This window comes from Ictalurus furcatus, chromosome 23 (genome assembly GCF_023375685.1).
Source record: "Ictalurus furcatus strain D&B chromosome 23, Billie_1.0, whole genome shotgun sequence".
Taxonomy (NCBI): domain Eukaryota; kingdom Metazoa; phylum Chordata; class Actinopteri; order Siluriformes; family Ictaluridae; genus Ictalurus; species Ictalurus furcatus.
The window spans coordinates 19,648,608-19,666,308 of record NC_071277.1 but is presented as its reverse complement, the minus strand read 5'-3'; the positions used below and the strand labels follow the sequence as shown (position 1 = coordinate 19,666,308).

Below are 17,701 nucleotides of genomic sequence, written 5' to 3'. Positions count from 1 at the left end.
CTTGTCTAAAATCCACCAATAGGGGGACGGCATAGGATTACGCAAGACTCACAGGACAGCTGCAAATACGGTAGTAGCGATGTCAAAACGTAAACAGAGCATATGGGATTGTCTGTATAGCCCTATCGGGATGGGATTACATTTAAATGGGGTCCTGGTGTAATTTCCTATTTTACATGTGTTCCTCTGTGAGTTTATTTCCATCTGGATCAGCAATGTCGATGTTTTTCTCTGTCCTCCTCTGAGAAAATTACAGGCCAAATTACCTGCTGTTCTGCACCAAACTCAGCAGTCGTCTGATCATTTTAGTCTGTGAGGTGGAACCCCTTCCTTAATCTGTCCTCAACTCTGATGAAGTGCTGTGTATGACTGCATGATAACCAAGTAACTAACAATGACCTTGTACTAGAACGAGTGCATTCACAGATGGTCCGGGCGCAATTAATGTGATGCAACTCCGTAAAGTCATTATAGAGTCTTCTTGCCCCTCTTGAACTTTCTTTGGCCAGATGCTGTGTCATTTGGTCAGGTCCTTCAGTCATGACTTATTCATTCTTTCATTTATTTCTCCGTGCTGAATAAATGCAACCCTCGGCCTCTGTGAGTATTAGTGTGAAAAAGATCTCGGGAAATGTGCTGTGCAAAAAGATTGAATGTAGTCTCAGAGGTTTACTTTTAGATCGTTGGCTGTTTGAGCACTGTCTTTTTTCTATCGTGGACTTGCGATGGATGTGTAAGGAATAAAACGCAGGTGTGTGGCGCTTTAAATTAATGAGCGATGAGGTGGGGTGATGAAGTGGAATTTCTGTTACCTTCCCAAAGTTGATGACTCTAGACTTGACCCTGATTCTTCAGCTTTTGACTCTGGACTTGAGTTGGACTCTACAGTTTGCGACTCAGAGTCTCGAGCTAGGGACTCAGGTTCTGAGTCTGACTCTATGTCTTCAGACTCTGTACTCGACTCAGACTGTAGAGCTTCAGACTCTGGACTCAAATTGAGACTCTGGACTTGCCTCGGAGTCTAGAACTATGGACTCTGGACTTGACTGTGACTCCATGGCTTCAGACTCCGGACTGTACTTAGATGTTACAGCTTGGGATTCTGGGCTTGACTCTGACTCTAGCTTTGGACATCAGACTCAACTTGGAGTCTACAGTTTGAGACTTTGAACTTTACTCTGACTTAACGTTGGTCTCTGGACTTGAATTAGACTCTAATGTTTGGGACTCTGAACTTGACTTAGAATCTAGATCTAGGGACTCTGGGCTCAATTGACTATATGGCTTCAGATTCTGGACTCGACTTGGACTTTATGGCTTGGGACTCTGGGCTTGACTCTGACTCTACAGTTTGAGACTTTGGACTTGACATGAGAGTCTACAGCGAGGGACTCTGGAGTTGACTCTAACTCTACTGCTTCAGGCTCTGGACTCAAATTGAGACTCTGGACTTGCCTCTGAGTCTAGAACTACAGACTCTGGACTTGACTGTGACTCCATGGCTTCAGACTCCAAATGTACTTAGACTTTAAAGCTTGGGATTCTGGACTTGAATCTGACTCTAGCTTTGGACATCAGAGAGTCCACAGCTAGGGACTAAGGACTGGAGTCCGAGTCTGGAGCTAGGGACTCTGGAGTTGACTCTAACTCTACTGCATCAGACTCTGGACTTAACTTCAGAATCTGAGCTTGACCTGGACTCTAGAGAGTTTGCAACTCTGGACTCAATTCGAACCCTAGATTGGAATCTCTGGAACTCAAACTAGACTCATAGTGGGCAACTTGTGACTTCACTGGACACATTAATTCTCATGAGCAAGACTGGTATACACACCATATATTGTCCAAAACTCTTTTTTACAAAGGTGGCGATTCAGCCTAATGAACGTCACATTAAACAGCTTAGCAGAAGAACCTACAACCTTTAAACTCCAAATCCAGCAAACTAAAGTGCTTATTCCCTGAAATCTTCTGTCCGTGTGCCCTTTTTATGGAGCTCTTTTAACCTGCGAGTATGTTTTAAGAAAGGAATCTTGATAATATATATCTGTGTGTCAAGCATCTGTGCGTCAAGTATGTGCTGTCCATCATTGTAAGCCACGGAAGCCTTGTAACATGCCCAAACACCCCCCCCCCCTTTCTTTGGTGATCACTTTCGCATTCTCTCATTTTGGATCCCGCAGCTTACATAACTCCTTGATTTACTCAGAGAAGTCCATCTTTGTCTTGCCGCTCTCTCTCTCTCTCTCTCTCTCTCTCTCTCTCGGTCTTTCGTACTGTCTCTTTCTTCCTCCCTCCTCCACACCCCTCTTTTTTTCACTTTTTTCATTCTGACTCATTCTGATGGATCTATTTTTATACCACTCTCTCTCCCCACTGTATGTCTCTAACACCCTGATGCACATTTTATTCCTGAATGTATACAGTAACAGCGATGCTACGCGGATACGCCAGAGAAAGCTACGGCTCCGATGGGTTTCTAAGGATTTCCAAACCTTTTCTCGTTTTATTTGCTTAATCTAAAAGTGCTTTATTAAGGTGTCTTCTGTATAACCTCATTAATTATTACTCTCTGGGTCTGTGTGTCTTGTGTGTCTTGTGCTTTAGTTTAAGCGTATGGATCCGTCTAGCTTGTGTGCTAGAAGGTGCGGTAAGTGTAGGTATGTGTTTGTGTATGCTGTTTCTCAATCTGACTCACTGAGTTGTTGTTTAAAAGGCATTTCAATTGAACCTAAATGTCCAGTTACCTGTGATGACGCTTTGTACACAGCCGCTGATGCTTTCAAAGGTACGTACCAATATTAGTCATCTAAGTCCCAGCCGAACGCGTTAAACACCGGGTAGGTGTTTGACGAGTTTCTGTTCTTGTTGATCTCGAGCGAAATGCCGAGTTTGCCGCAAACGATTCGGCTTTTGGACGAGCCACCTTTTGAGTGCAGTGCTTGGTTTTTTGAGAACTTTCTCAGTCGTGTTGTTCTTTGTCTCCCTGCAGGACTCGTCTGATGCAGAGCTTCAAAGAGTCACATTCCCATGAATCCCTGCTGTCTCCCAGTAGTGCGGCCGAAGCACTGGACCTCACGCTGGACGAGGACGCCATCATCAAACCGGTTCACTCCAGCATTTTAGGGCAGGAGTACTGCTTTGAGGTGAGACTAGAGCTCTCGTGAATAGTACATACAGTATATTAAAAGTAGACTTGCTTAAGTTTACAACCAACTAACATTCTCTCGTCGTTAATAAGACAAAAAAAAAATGCCACAAGAGTAAACTCCTCTGTCCGGAAACTTTCACCGTGTCGGAAAACTTACAGTTACGGCTTTATCTTTATCCTCTTAGAATAACAAAACAATTAATCCATTGATAGTTACGCTAAAATTATGTTGAGCCATTGCCATACAAGACCCTGTGAATGAGCTGTTACTATAGAAACGACAACGTATTAGAACGAGTGCATTAATATAAACGTTGCGACTGTCAGAGCTGATGTTATAGAAAATTCATCAACACTTTCTGACCAATCAGAATCCAGAATTCAACAGAGCTCTGTTATGGGCTTATTACTGAATAAACGTTGTTGCTAAGGTACAAACCCACTCAACAATAGTCAAACTATGAATGACTGACAAAAACTAATGATGAGAAATGAATGAATGACACTGAGAGAGAAAGAGAGAGATTTTTTTTTTAAAGAGTCTTACGTTTAGTCATGGACTTATCAAAAAGAAAATTCTACTAAACGACAGATGAGGAACGAATGAATTATGAGCAATGATGACAGCGTCCCATTACCGTGGCACTTTATTAACTGTCAGTATTCATTCAGCGTTCACCAAATTGATTGGTTGGAATTGTTGTTTTTTTTTTCCCCTTTTAACGCCATTATCTCGTATCTCAGGTGACGACTGCTTCGGGAACAAAGTGTTTCGCCTGTCGGTCGGCTGCAGAAAGAGACAAATGGATCGAGAATTTACAGAGAGCTGTGAAGCCCAACAAAGTGAGTGGAACAAATGATCATAATAGATATCGGTTTGTTTTTCTCTCTCGCATCCATCTAGACTTTTCCATAAGCTTGTCACCGGGAACGAAACAGCAGCAGAGCTTTTTAAAGTTCATACCTGTCTTCTGGGGCCACCGTTTTTAATTCTGTGAAGTGTCTGAAGTGTCCTTGGCCTCATCTCTTATTAAAATACAGACGTTTTATGTTCTCCATCTCGCCGTTTTTTTACATTTTCTAAATTGTCTAAAACATCTCAAAGTTCCTCCTTTCGTTTTTTGTCTTTTTCTTCTTCTGCGTCGCTCGTTAAACGGATGCAAGAAAGAGTTTTGGGAATGTAGCAGAACTTTCGGATGGTGGATTGATTGATCCAGATGCTCAGGCAGCAGGAGCCTGGGGGCTGAATTATGATATGCAGATGACAGCAAGAGTTTCCAAAAGCCATCAAAGCTCTCCGGAATTTATCTTAGCTGATACCTTTTCAGGAAAGGATAAAAGGATGCAACCAAGGTTACTCGTTATCTCCGTGAGCATGCGGAACAATTAATTATATTGATGGACGCTTGAAGGACAAAGAGACTTCTTCTAGCATAGCAATTAAGCACTATTTTCTGGACACGACTGCTTTTCAAGCAGCGGTATATATTTAGCCGAAATAAATTCCACCAGGAAATGCAGGCCAGAGTGAACCGATGGCATTTTGATCTGATTAAATGACTCAGCCTTTATGAAAACATCACTCTCTCGATCCAGCAGAGCACTCTGCTCTTCCGGTGAGGATTGTAAATATAGTTTGATCTTTTTTTTTCCGCTTGCACTCATTACACACTGAGTGCTAATCTTTCTTGAATCATGGCCAACCCTGAGTCCTCTCACTGCCCGTCTCACTTCTATTTTTACTATTTCTACCTTGTTGAATAACCCGTTATTCAGTCCCACTTGCGGTCAGACATAACCTTTACCAGCATCCGCAATCATTTCTTTGTTTCCGTGTTCTTACACCATACGCCTACATGTCTCTGCCGGTACTTAGATATCCGCTGTTTCCTCCCACTCAGGACAACAGCCGGAGGGTGGACAACGTCTTGAAGCTCTGGATCATCGAGGCCCGGGAGCTGCCGCCCAAAAAACGCTACTACTGTGAACTGTGTTTGGACGACATGCTGTACGCACGCACCACCAGCAAACCCCGCACCGACACTGTCTTCTGGGGTGAGCACTTCGAGTTCAACAACCTCCCGGCTGTCCGCAACCTCCGGCTTCATCTCTACAAAGAGACGGACAAGAAAAGACGCAAGGTAGGAGAACGTATTAGCCAGTTAGCGTAATGTGTTGTTGGTATACGACTGAGAAATTGCACCAGTTGTGTTCCAGACAGAAAAAGCTACTGTGTAGAGCTCAAGCACTCTTAGCATGCTACGTTTATACACAGAAATAGCTTGTGTTAGCGAATAACTTTTAAAGTGCTATTCTAGAGTGATGTAAATCTCTAGTTCCTAGAATTTGAGCTAGGTAGTACATTGACTAGCTGAACTGACGCTTGCTGGCTACGCACTTGGTCTTACACAGTAGCTTTCCAGTCTGGAGAGAATTATAAAGTGGCAGTGATTGATTGGAAGAGATACTGATCCAGGGAATCTCGCTTATTGCTAGCAAGAATAATCGCTCTCTCAGCTATCCAACAAACAATCAGCTAACATCTAGCCCAAATATATCAGTCAGAATGTGTTTGTTACACACCGATGTACTCTATGCAGCAGCCATAAGCTTCCAGTGCTTCAAACACACATCACGCTTGTGTGACTGCAGGGGAACATCTTGGTTCATTTCAGTTTTGAATGACAAACAAAAATTCTTGAAATTTTCCAAACTTTGTGAAGTTTCTCCTACAGTTCCTAAACAATCACACTTACCCGTTGCTTCTCAACAGGAGAAAAGCACATATCTAGGACTGGTCAGCATCCCCATATCCAGCATCACAGGTCGACAGTTTGTAGAGCAATGGTACCCCGTGATTCAGCCCAGTGTCCTGGCCAAAGGAGGGGGTGTAGGAGGGGGTAAAATCATCAACGCCTCTTTGCGACTCAAGTCTCGCTACCAGACCATGAGCATCCTGCCAATGGAACTGTACAAAGAGTTTGCCGAGTACGTCACCAACAACTACCGGACGCTGTGTGCCGTCTTAGAGCCTCTACTGAGTGTCAAAAGCAAAGAGGAGGTAGCCTGTGCACTGGTGCACATCCTACAAAGCACAGGGAAGGCAAAGGTACACACTTAGTGTTTGTATGCACTTATCCACTTATCATTCCTTTCACGTATCTTTTGTTTACAAGTGAACTGTCTAGTGTTTGACGTTATTTTCCTTTTCTGTGTTTAAGGACTTTCTTTCAGACATGGCGATGTGTGAGGTAGACCGATTCATTGACCGAGAGCATCTTATCTTCCGTGAGAACACCTTAGCCACCAAAGCTATAGAAGAGTACCTCAAACTCATCGGACATAAGTACCTCAAGGATGCTTTAGGTGATAAGTTTTAATTAATGTGGAGCTGTGCACGGGAATGTTGTTTTTTTTTCAATCCGATCTCCAACAGGAACTGCTGTCACCGAAAATGTCACTGCCTTCAACCACTTAGACAATCCCAAAGAAACTTTGACCAAACTCAACCACTTCCAAAGAAACGGACCAAACTTTACCACACCTGCAGAAACTGTGACCAAACTCAATCGCTCTCATAGAAACTGTGGCCAAACGCAACCACTTCCACAGAAATTGTGACTGAATTTGACCACTCCCACAGAAACCGTGACCAAACTCCACTACTCCTGTAGAACCTGTGACGGGACTTAACCACACCTGCAGAAACTGTCACCAAACTCAACCGCTCTCATACAAATTGTGACTGAACCCGACCACTCCCACAGAAATTGTGAACGAACCCAACCACTCCCACAGAAATTGTGAACAAACCCCACCACTCCCACAAGAATTGTGAACGAACCCGACCACTCCCACAGAAATTGTGAACGAACCCAACCACTCCCACAGAAATTGTGACTGAACCCGACCACTCCCACAGAAATTGTGAACAAACCCGACCACTCCCACAAGAATTGTGAACGAACCCGACCACTCCCACAGAAACTGTGACTGAACCCGACCACTCCCACAGAAATTGTGAACGAACCTGACCACTCCGAAAGAAACTTTGACAGAACTCGTACACCCCCAAAGAAATTGTGACTGAACTTGACTACTTCCAAAGAAACTCTGTCCAAACTCAACCGCTCACCCATTCCCACTGTAACATTGACCAAACTTGAGCACTCCCACAGAACTGTCATTGAACTCGACCACTCCTGCAGAAATCATGACCAAATTTGACCACACCCGCAGCAACTGTGACCAAACTCAACCAAACCCGCAGATACTGTGACTGAACCTGACCACTCCCACAGAAACTTTGACCAAACTCAACCACTTCCAGAGAAAGTGTGACCAAAATTGACCACTCCTGCAGAGCCACTGCTGCAGAAACTGTCAACTTTAACAGAACTCAACCACTTCATCAGAAACTGTGGCCAAACTTGTCCTCTCCGGTACAAACTGTGACCGAACTTGACCGAACTTCTGTAGAACCCGTGACTGAACCTGTCTGCTCCCACGGACACTTGAAATGTGATTAAGGGACTTCACTTCCTGTAACAGCTAATTTCATCTTGCATCATGTTTACTTTGGATAACTTTTGAGCCAGTAGAAAACAAGAAAATGGGCTGTACAAACTGCTAATTATTAAGTAGCACTTACTATGACTGTGACCGATCTCTCTTTGTCCCATGATTATCATTTCTGATGGCGCAATTTAACTTGCATGAGAATGAAAATGCCCCATGCCTGCAACTTCTTGCTGGGATCCCAGTCCACCACGGTTTACAGCTCTGACTTCAGTCCATATTGATTTGATGTGCATTAACATGCAGTGAGGATCGTTTGGATCGATTGGTGTTTGCTGTCAGATGTACCGAGCTGCTGTTTGCTTGTGTGCAGGTGACTTCATCCGAGCGCTGTATGAGTCAGAGGAGAACTGTGAGGTTGATCCCATGAGGACTCCACCTTCCGTTCTACTGGACCATCAGGCGAATCTACGCATGTGTTGTGAGCTTGCTCTCTGCAAAATCGTCAACTCACATTGGTTAGTCGTCAATGTCAGCAACGTTAACTGTGATCATTCTATGCTAATTCCCAAAGTAAAAGGAAATGCTTCACCCAAAAGATGTTAGCATTAGGGGTGTAACGCTATCTCTATCAGTATCTGTGTCTGTTTAGTGCTCCAAATATATGTATCTGTATTTGGATTTGGTGGGCAAAGGTATACAAGAGCGGAAAGGCCATAACGTAGGTCTGAAAGAGTTTATATGTAAGTTCTTCTGAAACATGTAAATGTTCTGTATCTACTAGCGTTTTTCCACGTGAGCTGAAGGAGGTCTTTGCGTCTTGGCGAGTACGCTGTGCGGAGAGGGGGAGGGAGGACATAGCTGACCGCCTGATCAGTGGCTCCCTCTTCCTGCGCTTCCTTTGTCCAGCCGTCATGTCCCCATCGCTGTTCAACCTCACCCAGGAATACCCAGACGAGCAGACTTCACGCACGCTCACCCTCATAGCCAAAGTGCTGCAGAACCTCGCTAACTTCTCCAAGTCAGTCTGGGCAATTTGCTGTAGAAAATCTTTTTGTTTTAATTGCTTCGCATGTGTGTTTTAAATCTATCGGACTGTATATATATATGTATATATATACTGCGACGTTGTATGAAGAGTCCTATTCATATGTGTAGAGCTGGTTCTAAAGTGCCACTTTTCATTAGCATAGCGCGGCTAAATCTGACTGCTAAAATTTAAATACGTACCGTGAAAGCAAAAATACCTTGGTGTACGGTGTGCAAAAGTTTGCATCCCCTTTGTTTTTGAACAGATAAAAGGAACCATTTTATTTTTCTTTTTATAAATCTCTTATTTATCAACAGAAGTGTCGAATTTCAAGATGTTAAAAATGAAATGTGGGCGTATCCCGCAAACATTTTGCCATGACCTTTTCGATTAAATAAAGTAGTCGTTATTCATTTATTTATGTATTTTTTTATCCATGATCCCTAAACACACAATGTCTCATATATATATATATATATATATATATATATATATATATATATATATATATATATATATGTATGTATAACAGAATAACTGATTGTGAATATTTTCCCTCTTGGTTATGGTATTCCCTTAAGGTTTGGCAGTAAAGAGGAGTATATGTGCTTCATGAATGAGTTCTTAGAGATGGAGTGGGGCTCCATGCAGCAGTTCCTGTATGAGATCTCCAATCTAGACAGCATAAGCAATGCCGGGGCTTTTGAGGGATACATTGACCTGGGAAGAGAGCTTTCTGTACTGCACAGCCTCCTGTGGGAGGTCATGGCTCAACTCAGTAAGGTATGTACAACCTGTTACAAAAGCGTTTGCCCTATTGTCCAGAGATCGTGAGTTCAAACCACCATGATGCAACAGCCATCTGTGGCTGGGAGATCAAGAGAGCGGCATTGACTGTACTCTGTGGGTGGGAGGTTGGTTTGTGTTGTATGATGGAGGAGAGTGAGTTGGCTGGTGGGTGGGAATTGGCAGGCGATACAGTTTTTGAGAAACATAGGGAATTTCATTTCTGATTGTTTTTGTTTGGTTTGGTTTGGTTCATATCTGTATGTTGTAAATTGTTTTGCTTAAAGGATGCCATTATCAAACTCGGACCATTACCCCGCCTCCTGAATGACATCAGCATGGCCCTTCGCAATCCTCATCTCCAAAGGCAGCCCAGTCACCAGACAGACAGACAGCCGCCGGAAAGACAGACAGACCGGTTACTCTCTCGACCCAGCTTCAACAGGGGAATATCCTCCGAGTTTCAGAACCTCATGATGAGGGACCTTAACAGGTAGTAACTCAAAGGGCCATAATTAAGCCTCTGGTATACTTATATTTTTTTACGCGTACGCATAGCCTTTCAAATTATACTCCATTTGTGCTATATCCCGAAGCAGTGGCTATCCAGATGAGTGTTCCCGAGGCATGGATTCATGCAATATCCTGAGTTGGAATCCCAAAAAAGATCCTAACTAAGCAGGGATCTGGCGTGGCACATTAGTTATTCCCATTCTAGCTCATCCCCAAACGCCTCCTTCTGAGTGAAGACACATACTAAACCACGCCCTTCAACAATTTAGCAGTTTGGGTTTCAACTACACTTGACTCTACACTTGACACTGACTGCCAACCTAACAAACAGCTCTTAATAGTAATTTTGCTTCGACTTCTCTGCAGTTCCATAGATATCACTCGCTTACCTTCCCCAACCTCCGCCATGCCCAGTGGTGTCGTTCCTCCATCGCGAGCTGGAATGGGTGCTTACGTTGATCGGGATCATCCGCATCGGGCCTCTTCTAAAGATGTTTTCTATGTCACCCGTCCCCCGCTGGCCCGGTCCAGTCCTGCGTACTGTACGAGCAGCTCCGATATCACCGACCCAGACCCAAAGGTAAGCTTGCACGGTAAATATAGCTGACCTGAAAATGGGTGGAGGGGCAAGTCATACGATAATGGCCCATGTCAATGAGTAATGCTTTACTGTGATGAAAGTGAAAGCTGTTTGGTTCAAAATCTCATTTGAATGGCAGCTCGCTCATCAGCACACCTTTCCCCTCTCCATCTTTGCTGAGGGACTTTGGGTTCCTTTTGATCCGGTGGGAAGATGAAGCGCTACAGGCCTGCTTACTGCATGGTTCAAAATGCCGCCCAAGCATGGCGAAAGAGGGCAACACCATGATGTGGGTGCTGTTAATACATACAAAAGTGACTGTCTACAATGTGGTGTGTTTTCGATTTTTGGATTTATCCGAATCGAACTAGTTGCGCCAAAAAGTAGATAAATAGAGTTGAGATTTTGTAGCACACATTTAAAAGAGCACGTAACTGCAGCGTTTTCCCCCCCCTATAGGTTCTGTCCGTTAATGAACGTATTTCTATGATGGACCTCCAGGACTCAAGAATGAACAGCGTCTCTAACCTGCAGTCTGTGGGGGACATGCTCAACTCTCCCCAGGCCTCACTTGCCGGGTTCGGTGGCCTTGGTGGTGCTGGAGGAGGCCTCGGAGGTCAGCTGCGTGCCGGCGGAGGGCGGATGTCAGCCGGTTCGGGTGGCTCCAGTGTGTCCGGCGGCCTGCGACTAAGCCAGCTGAGCCAGATGGGGACCACTACCGACTCGCTGTCCCAGCAGCAGCAGCAGCAGGCCGCGGCTCTCCGTTACCCGCTCTCCTTCCAGAACCCTCTCTTCCACATGGCTGCCGACGGTCCTCAAGTCCAGCGCCAGCACAGTCGTGCTCAGGTGCCTCCACCCCTCTTGCTGGCTCCGGAGCCAGACTCCTCCCACCCAGCATACTTGCCGCAGTTCGCCCGCGGCGCCTTCTCCCGCAGCGAAGACCTCTCCACGCTCAGACCCGGACCACACCTCGGCCAGCCCAGCATCGTCCACTCCCACAGCTACAGTGACGAATACAGCCGGGGAGACTACGCCCGACGGCAACTCTCTATGCACATGCAGGTACAACTTCTTTTTGCTTATCCTAAAGAGAAATTTCCAAAAGAATTTTAGAATTTTTTCAGCTTACGCAAATTTAAATTCTAGCTATAATCTTAGCAGAAAAAGTCATCAGACATCATAAACTAACAACAAAAAGAAAATTATGTTGTTTTTTTTTTATTTATGAATCATTTTAAAGATTCTAAAAATAATTTGTTATACATATATCGGCAATATAACAATGTTTAATGTAATATTTGATTTAAAATGGATCGTTTCGACCCAAACGTAAGTTACTATCGGAGAATTCCTAGCTGTTCCTCTCTTGCTCACGTGTCAGGAAAACCTCCAGCAGCAGCAGATGATGGGCATGGCCTCACAGACAGGCACGTCTCATTCCTCGCTCGCCTCGCCTCCCACCACTGTCCAGCCTGTCCGTCAGAGCTCCATGGCTCCGCCTCCCACACAGCGCATGAAGTCTCAAACCTCCCATCAGCTTTCTGTGAGCTCGGCTGCCGTTGCCACGCCCCCTAGCAAGACGAGGCCTCCGAGCGGAAATCTGCTCCAGTCTCCTGAGTCGGGTTTCGGGGGGAGGCAGCCGGGCCCACGGCAGCAGCTCTCCGTCAAGGATAACACCGCCCCCGGCCTTCCTCATCAGCACAGCTCCACCCGCGAGAGCCAGGGATCTCAGGGTTCTCAAGGGGGAACACCACAGTCGACGCAGCAGTCGCACAAGGAGCGACAACACTCACAGCAACATTTACTCAAGCCTTCCATCAGCAAACAGGTGCTCAGCAGGTTTACACAGAATAAGTATAATCACGTGAAATTAAGTGATAGTATGGGGTCTTGTCAAAACATTAAGTAACGTGAATTAAAGTAAAAATAGGGCATTAGAATTATACCTGAGTGAATGTTAAACAGTTTCATTATAATCTTAAACGTTCAAAATGAGACTATAATGTAAGTGATAACAGGAACTAACTTTCTTTTTATTATTTTTCAATAACAGCACAACATGCTTTCTTGCTTGCTTGAAATGCGCAAAAACACCTTATCATTAGATTTCTAAAAAATGCAAGGTGTAATAATTGAGTAGGAGTAGGAGTATTCGTTTGTACATTTGTAGACTCAGGCAAAATACAAAGCCCCTAAAACGATACGTAAGTGCACCACCACTTAAGCTTATTTATTTAAGCACTTCTGCTTATTCTGAAATTTCCGTTCTGTTTTCAGGGCTCATCTCCCAACACTTTGAACCCTCCCACCCCTGCCTCAGAAAGGACAGTCGCCTGGGTGTCGAACATGCCACACCTTTCCGCTGACATCGAGAGCTCACGCATCGAGAGAGAAGAATTTAAGCTGAAGGAGTACTCAAAAAGCATGGACGAGTCACGTTTAGACCGGGTGCGTGTTTCTCACTTGAACATCCCATCCAGATTTATTCCACCTTTACAGTTATAATGCGTGCAACTCTTCTGGGAAGGCTTTCCATTAGATTTTAGAGCTTGGCTGTAGGGATTTGTGTTCCTTCACAAATAAACAAGACCGTTAGTGAGGTTAAGGTCAGGCGCTGATGTTGTGTGAGGAGTTGCGCTCCAGTCAGGTTCAGCAGGGTTAAGCTCTGTGCAGGACACTCGAGTTTTTCCAGTCCAACCTTAACACGCCACGTCTTCATGGAGCTTCATGGACAGGTGCATTGGCATGCTGGAACAGGTTTGGGCCTCAGTTCCAGTGAAGAGACATTATAAAGCTACAGCAAACTAGTACATTCTATACAACTGTGTGCTTCAAACTTTGTGGCAACAGTGTGGAGAAGAACCACATGTGTGGTGGTGTGATCGTCAGGGTGCACATACTTTTGGCCGTATAGCGTATTTACTCATATATTATCAAAAGAATTGCTCAACAATCAGGATTTAATTAGTAAAATAAGTATTACTTGCTTATAAATGGTTTATTGCCGACCCTTAAATTAGCGTCTTAGTAATTAATAACAATACAATGCCCAAGAGATACTAAGTAAAGTTTAGTTTTCAGTAAAGTAAGTCAAGCTAATCTGGTAACGTTTTTATCGTCGTGTGACCTTGGCTTCACACTGATCGAACTGATTTAGCGATTTCCACCACACTTTCTAGCTAACTGAATTTGGATTTGTTGGATTGCGAAGATAAATAGCAGAAGCAGAACTTAAGCAAACTCAGGTTATTTAGCTGTCTGTGTGTGTGTGTGTGTTTGTGTGTGTGTGTGTGAGAGCAGATGCTTGCTAACGCTAACCCGTCAGTGTGCCATATGTATCAGTGCTATAGTTAGATACCGGGCTCCATCTGGCTGTAATTTAAATGTTCCCAAGAGCCGAAACTACCGAGCTGAGACTGTTTATCAAGCTTTGACCAGCCTGAATTATTACACACACACACACACATTCAGCGCACACACACACACAGCTCAAAACATGCACAGTTCATTATGACAAACTGTAAAACTTTTTTATTGATTGAAAATAATACAACATTCAGAAGCGTTGGGCGTCGTTTGCTCACAGTGCTGTTGAATTCTGGATTCTGATTGGTCAGATGGTGTTGATTAATTTTCAAAGCATTAACTACTTTGGACAATAACTCTGTCATTGATTATTTCCCTATAATGGTCTGTGTGTGTGTGTGTGTGTGTGTGTGTGTGTGTGTGTGTGAGAGAGTGAGAGATGACTGTGATGTAGCAGAAGTTTTGTATCCTTCCTCAAGCAGCTCCTTAAAGGTGCTCAGGAAATGCCGTTATGTCCATCACCTCTACAACAGATGGTGCTGTGGCTGATCTATGAATTATTTAAGTGACAGATGAATGAAATGAGCCTCAGTCTTTGGGAGTAAATAAACTTGAGGAGAAAACAGAGCAGAACTGCGTTACGTCACTGTGTTGCAGGTGTTTATTCTTCACCAGCATCGACGCCCCGATCAGATGACTGGGTTATAGCGCTAATGAGCAGACGTACACTTAAACGTGTAGTGTAGTGTAGCGTAGTTACGATAAACACCATCTGGAGAAACAACTATCTCTTCTATATACAGTACTTTACACATAACATAACACGCTAAATAAGACGAATCAGAATAAAGACAATAGAGTTCCAGCACTTAGTGCTCGGACCCCTCAACTCAATTAATTTAAATCAGATTTTATCATGTTTACATGATGGAAGATTCGTTCACAGAAACATAAACGTTGTTGTTGTTTTTTTTTATCTTAGATTTACACAGAGTTGATGAAAGTAGGGTTTACTAGCATTGTTAGCTAGCACTTGTATGAAATTTAGAAACACATTATGATCTAAATCAGAGCTAAGTCTTTAGAATTTTTCCTTCATAGAAATGAATGTTGGTAGCTAGCTAATAAAATGACCAGATATCTCGTAGCTATAGTGAACTAGCTAGCTCATTCTTCAGTATTTTTGTAATGCTATACATTTAGATTTCACATTGATGTTGTAGCGGTGAAAATGAGGAGCTGGTTGACAGAACCAAGGTGTTTCTTTTTCTGTGTCTTGTGGGTGTCACATGTGAGCCTCTAGCGTTTATAAGCTATAGCGGCTAATTTCTTCTCTCCACAGCAGCAACTAGTTTTGTTAGATTTTATTCATTTCTATCATTTTATTCATTATTTTAATTATATGATGCAAAAAAAAAAAATTGACACACCTCCAACCGTACTAGCAACACACGTGAGCCTTCATGAGCTTGTAAAGTTCAAATAGTGTAAGACAAGCTCTCTCAAAAAACTACCACGGTTAATCATTTGCAACTGGTGCAGGTACGGGAGTACGAGGAGGAGATCCATTCTCTGAAGGAGCGTCTGATGATGTCCCACCGCAAGCTGGAGGAGTACGAGCGGAGGCTAGTCACTCAGGAGCAACAGACCAACAAGATCCTGCTGCAGTACCAGAGCCGGCTGGAGGACAGCGAGAGGAGGCTGAGGCAACAGCAGATGGAGAAGGACTCCCAGATTAAAGGAATAATCGACAGGTAATTTAAAAAAAAAAATGATCTGAGAGGCAGGTATGATCATTTCAGCTCACTCAGGTTGAGTTTCTGCTAGCAGGTAGACAATAAATTTCTACCACTCAGTTCTTGGACCCCTAACTATAGGTACACGAGATAAATTCAGTTCAGGTTCGTCTAATGTTCATACTACGGAAAAAGTCAATGTTTAGCTTGAGTTTTATCTTGATGCAATACATAGTCTGCATTTTTTTCAGCTATGATGGTCTTGGTAGCAATAGTTGAAGAGATGTAGCATCTACGTACTGTATATCACAAATGAAACTAGCATGTGAATGCTAACCTAGTGAATAATAATAATAATAATAAAAAGATCAAGCCCAAAGGAATCATCCCAAAGTCGATTAATTTCTTATAACACCACGTCCCGGAGTGTTTTTTTCCTCTTACACCACAGCGATTTGCCAACAATTACAATTCCACCCCCCCGCCCCCGCCACTTTTTTTATAGAACGACACGTTGTACTTTTTATCCATTTATAGTTACATTTAACATGGTGGACGGTCGTGGGATAAATGATTTGTTGTGAATGTTAACACACAAATAAATAAATAAATAACGTTCCTTAAGGGAAAAGCTACAGTATAAAGTGACCTGCTTCATTCCATTTCCCAGTTGTTCACGTTCTCATCTGTATCTGTCCCATCATCCGTACGTCTGAAATCATTTAATAATCAACCTGCGTGCAACGAACAGGTCCGAGCACCTGCAAATTTAATGAACAAATTGTTACGCCTTGAAGAAGCGCTGTACCGTAACACGGAAATACAGCGGACTATACGATTTCAGGATTAACTCAGAAGCACTAAGGTTATTAATCAATGAATCCAAACATATATCGATTGATTGTTTGAAACATATTTGAATGATAAACAATGACATCATAAATTATAAAGTATAAATCATGAAATCATTAAACTTGAAATTATACTAATGAAGTCGCTTAGCATGAAATCTTCATTTATATTATTTGGGAAGATTATTCCCAAATAATTGTCGGTATTTCATGAGTGTGTATCTTAAAAAAAATGCTTATTAGAATATAAATCTTTAACAAATGACTATACATAGCGTATATACAATATAGCTTATATTTGATCTTAATAAATAAAGTGCAATATTGTTTCATGTAATCTATTTAATTAACAATAAAAATAAAAAACACGTCTTCATTATTTGCTGTTGCTTTTGAACTTTCAGTTTTTCCAAAATGTTAATTTTTTTTTATTATTATTCTTTTTTTTGTGCATATCTGGCTCCTGTTTGTTCGTTCTGTAACGCAAATATTTCTCAGACGAGTTCAGACAAAAACCTCTTACTAGGGCTGGGCGATTTAATGATATAATATCGGTACTGTGATAAGTTGTATCCTAATATTTTTTTTAAACAATATTTCTTAAGATATCGTGGATTTTTGCATTTATTTCCTTAAATGATGTTAAATTTTTGTACTAAATCTTAAAAAAAAAAATTTAAATTTAAAATGATTTTCCATCGTTTTCCATGCTGAATAATTTATTTTGTAAATAATACTAATAATAACAACAACAATTTTATAGACATTAATTAAAATTTAAACTGTAACGAATCTGTATATCATGAAGCGTATCATGTATCATGGAAATGTCTGTATCCATTGTCTCCATGTTTATCAATTTCAACCTGTTTGTCTGTTGTTCTTGCTATTTCATATTTCATTGCTATTTATGTAAACATTTTTTTAATGGAATAAAAAACAACCAATCACGTTGTCTGAAACCAATTGCTGTGATTTCATTATTTGTCCATGTCATTTCATCAGCTTTGACATTTGTTCTGATGCGCATACGCACACTTTCTGAACTCTTGAAGGTTCTGTGTCGTGTTTTCTTATCAACTGGTCTCCTGTTTTGGAAGCTAAGAACCCTGAATTATCCAATTAATCATTCAATAACCCTTGTAGAATGTTTTTGGGAAGCCGGGAACCCTTAATTATCCAATGAATCATTACAGAACCCTTGTAGAACGTTTTTGGGAAGCTAAGAAC

The 17,701-nt window shown here is 42.5% G+C and overlaps 1 protein-coding gene across 1 annotated transcript in view; it reads left to right on the top strand.

Moving 5' to 3' along the window:
- The first annotated feature begins 2,390 nt into the window (after positions 1-2,390).
- syngap1b (synaptic Ras GTPase activating protein 1b) overlaps positions 2,391-17,701 on the top strand; it is a 28,131-nt gene continuing 12,820 nt past the window's right edge. The window contains exons 1-15 of the mRNA XM_053611435.1: positions 2,391-3,146; positions 3,896-3,994; positions 5,053-5,292; positions 5,925-6,260; positions 6,373-6,517; positions 8,043-8,187; positions 8,454-8,690; positions 9,281-9,482; positions 9,773-9,978; positions 10,365-10,414; positions 10,490-10,578; positions 11,038-11,640; positions 11,960-12,406; positions 12,856-13,026; positions 15,427-15,638. Coding sequence (XP_053467410.1) covers positions 3,003-3,146; positions 3,896-3,994; positions 5,053-5,292; positions 5,925-6,260; positions 6,373-6,517; positions 8,043-8,187; positions 8,454-8,690; positions 9,281-9,482; positions 9,773-9,978; positions 10,365-10,414; positions 10,490-10,578; positions 11,038-11,640; positions 11,960-12,406; positions 12,856-13,026; positions 15,427-15,638 — 3,326 coding nt within the window. The 5' untranslated portion in view covers positions 2,391-3,002. The remainder of the gene's footprint in view (positions 3,147-3,895; positions 3,995-5,052; positions 5,293-5,924; positions 6,261-6,372; positions 6,518-8,042; positions 8,188-8,453; positions 8,691-9,280; positions 9,483-9,772; positions 9,979-10,364; positions 10,415-10,489; positions 10,579-11,037; positions 11,641-11,959; positions 12,407-12,855; positions 13,027-15,426; positions 15,639-17,701) is intronic.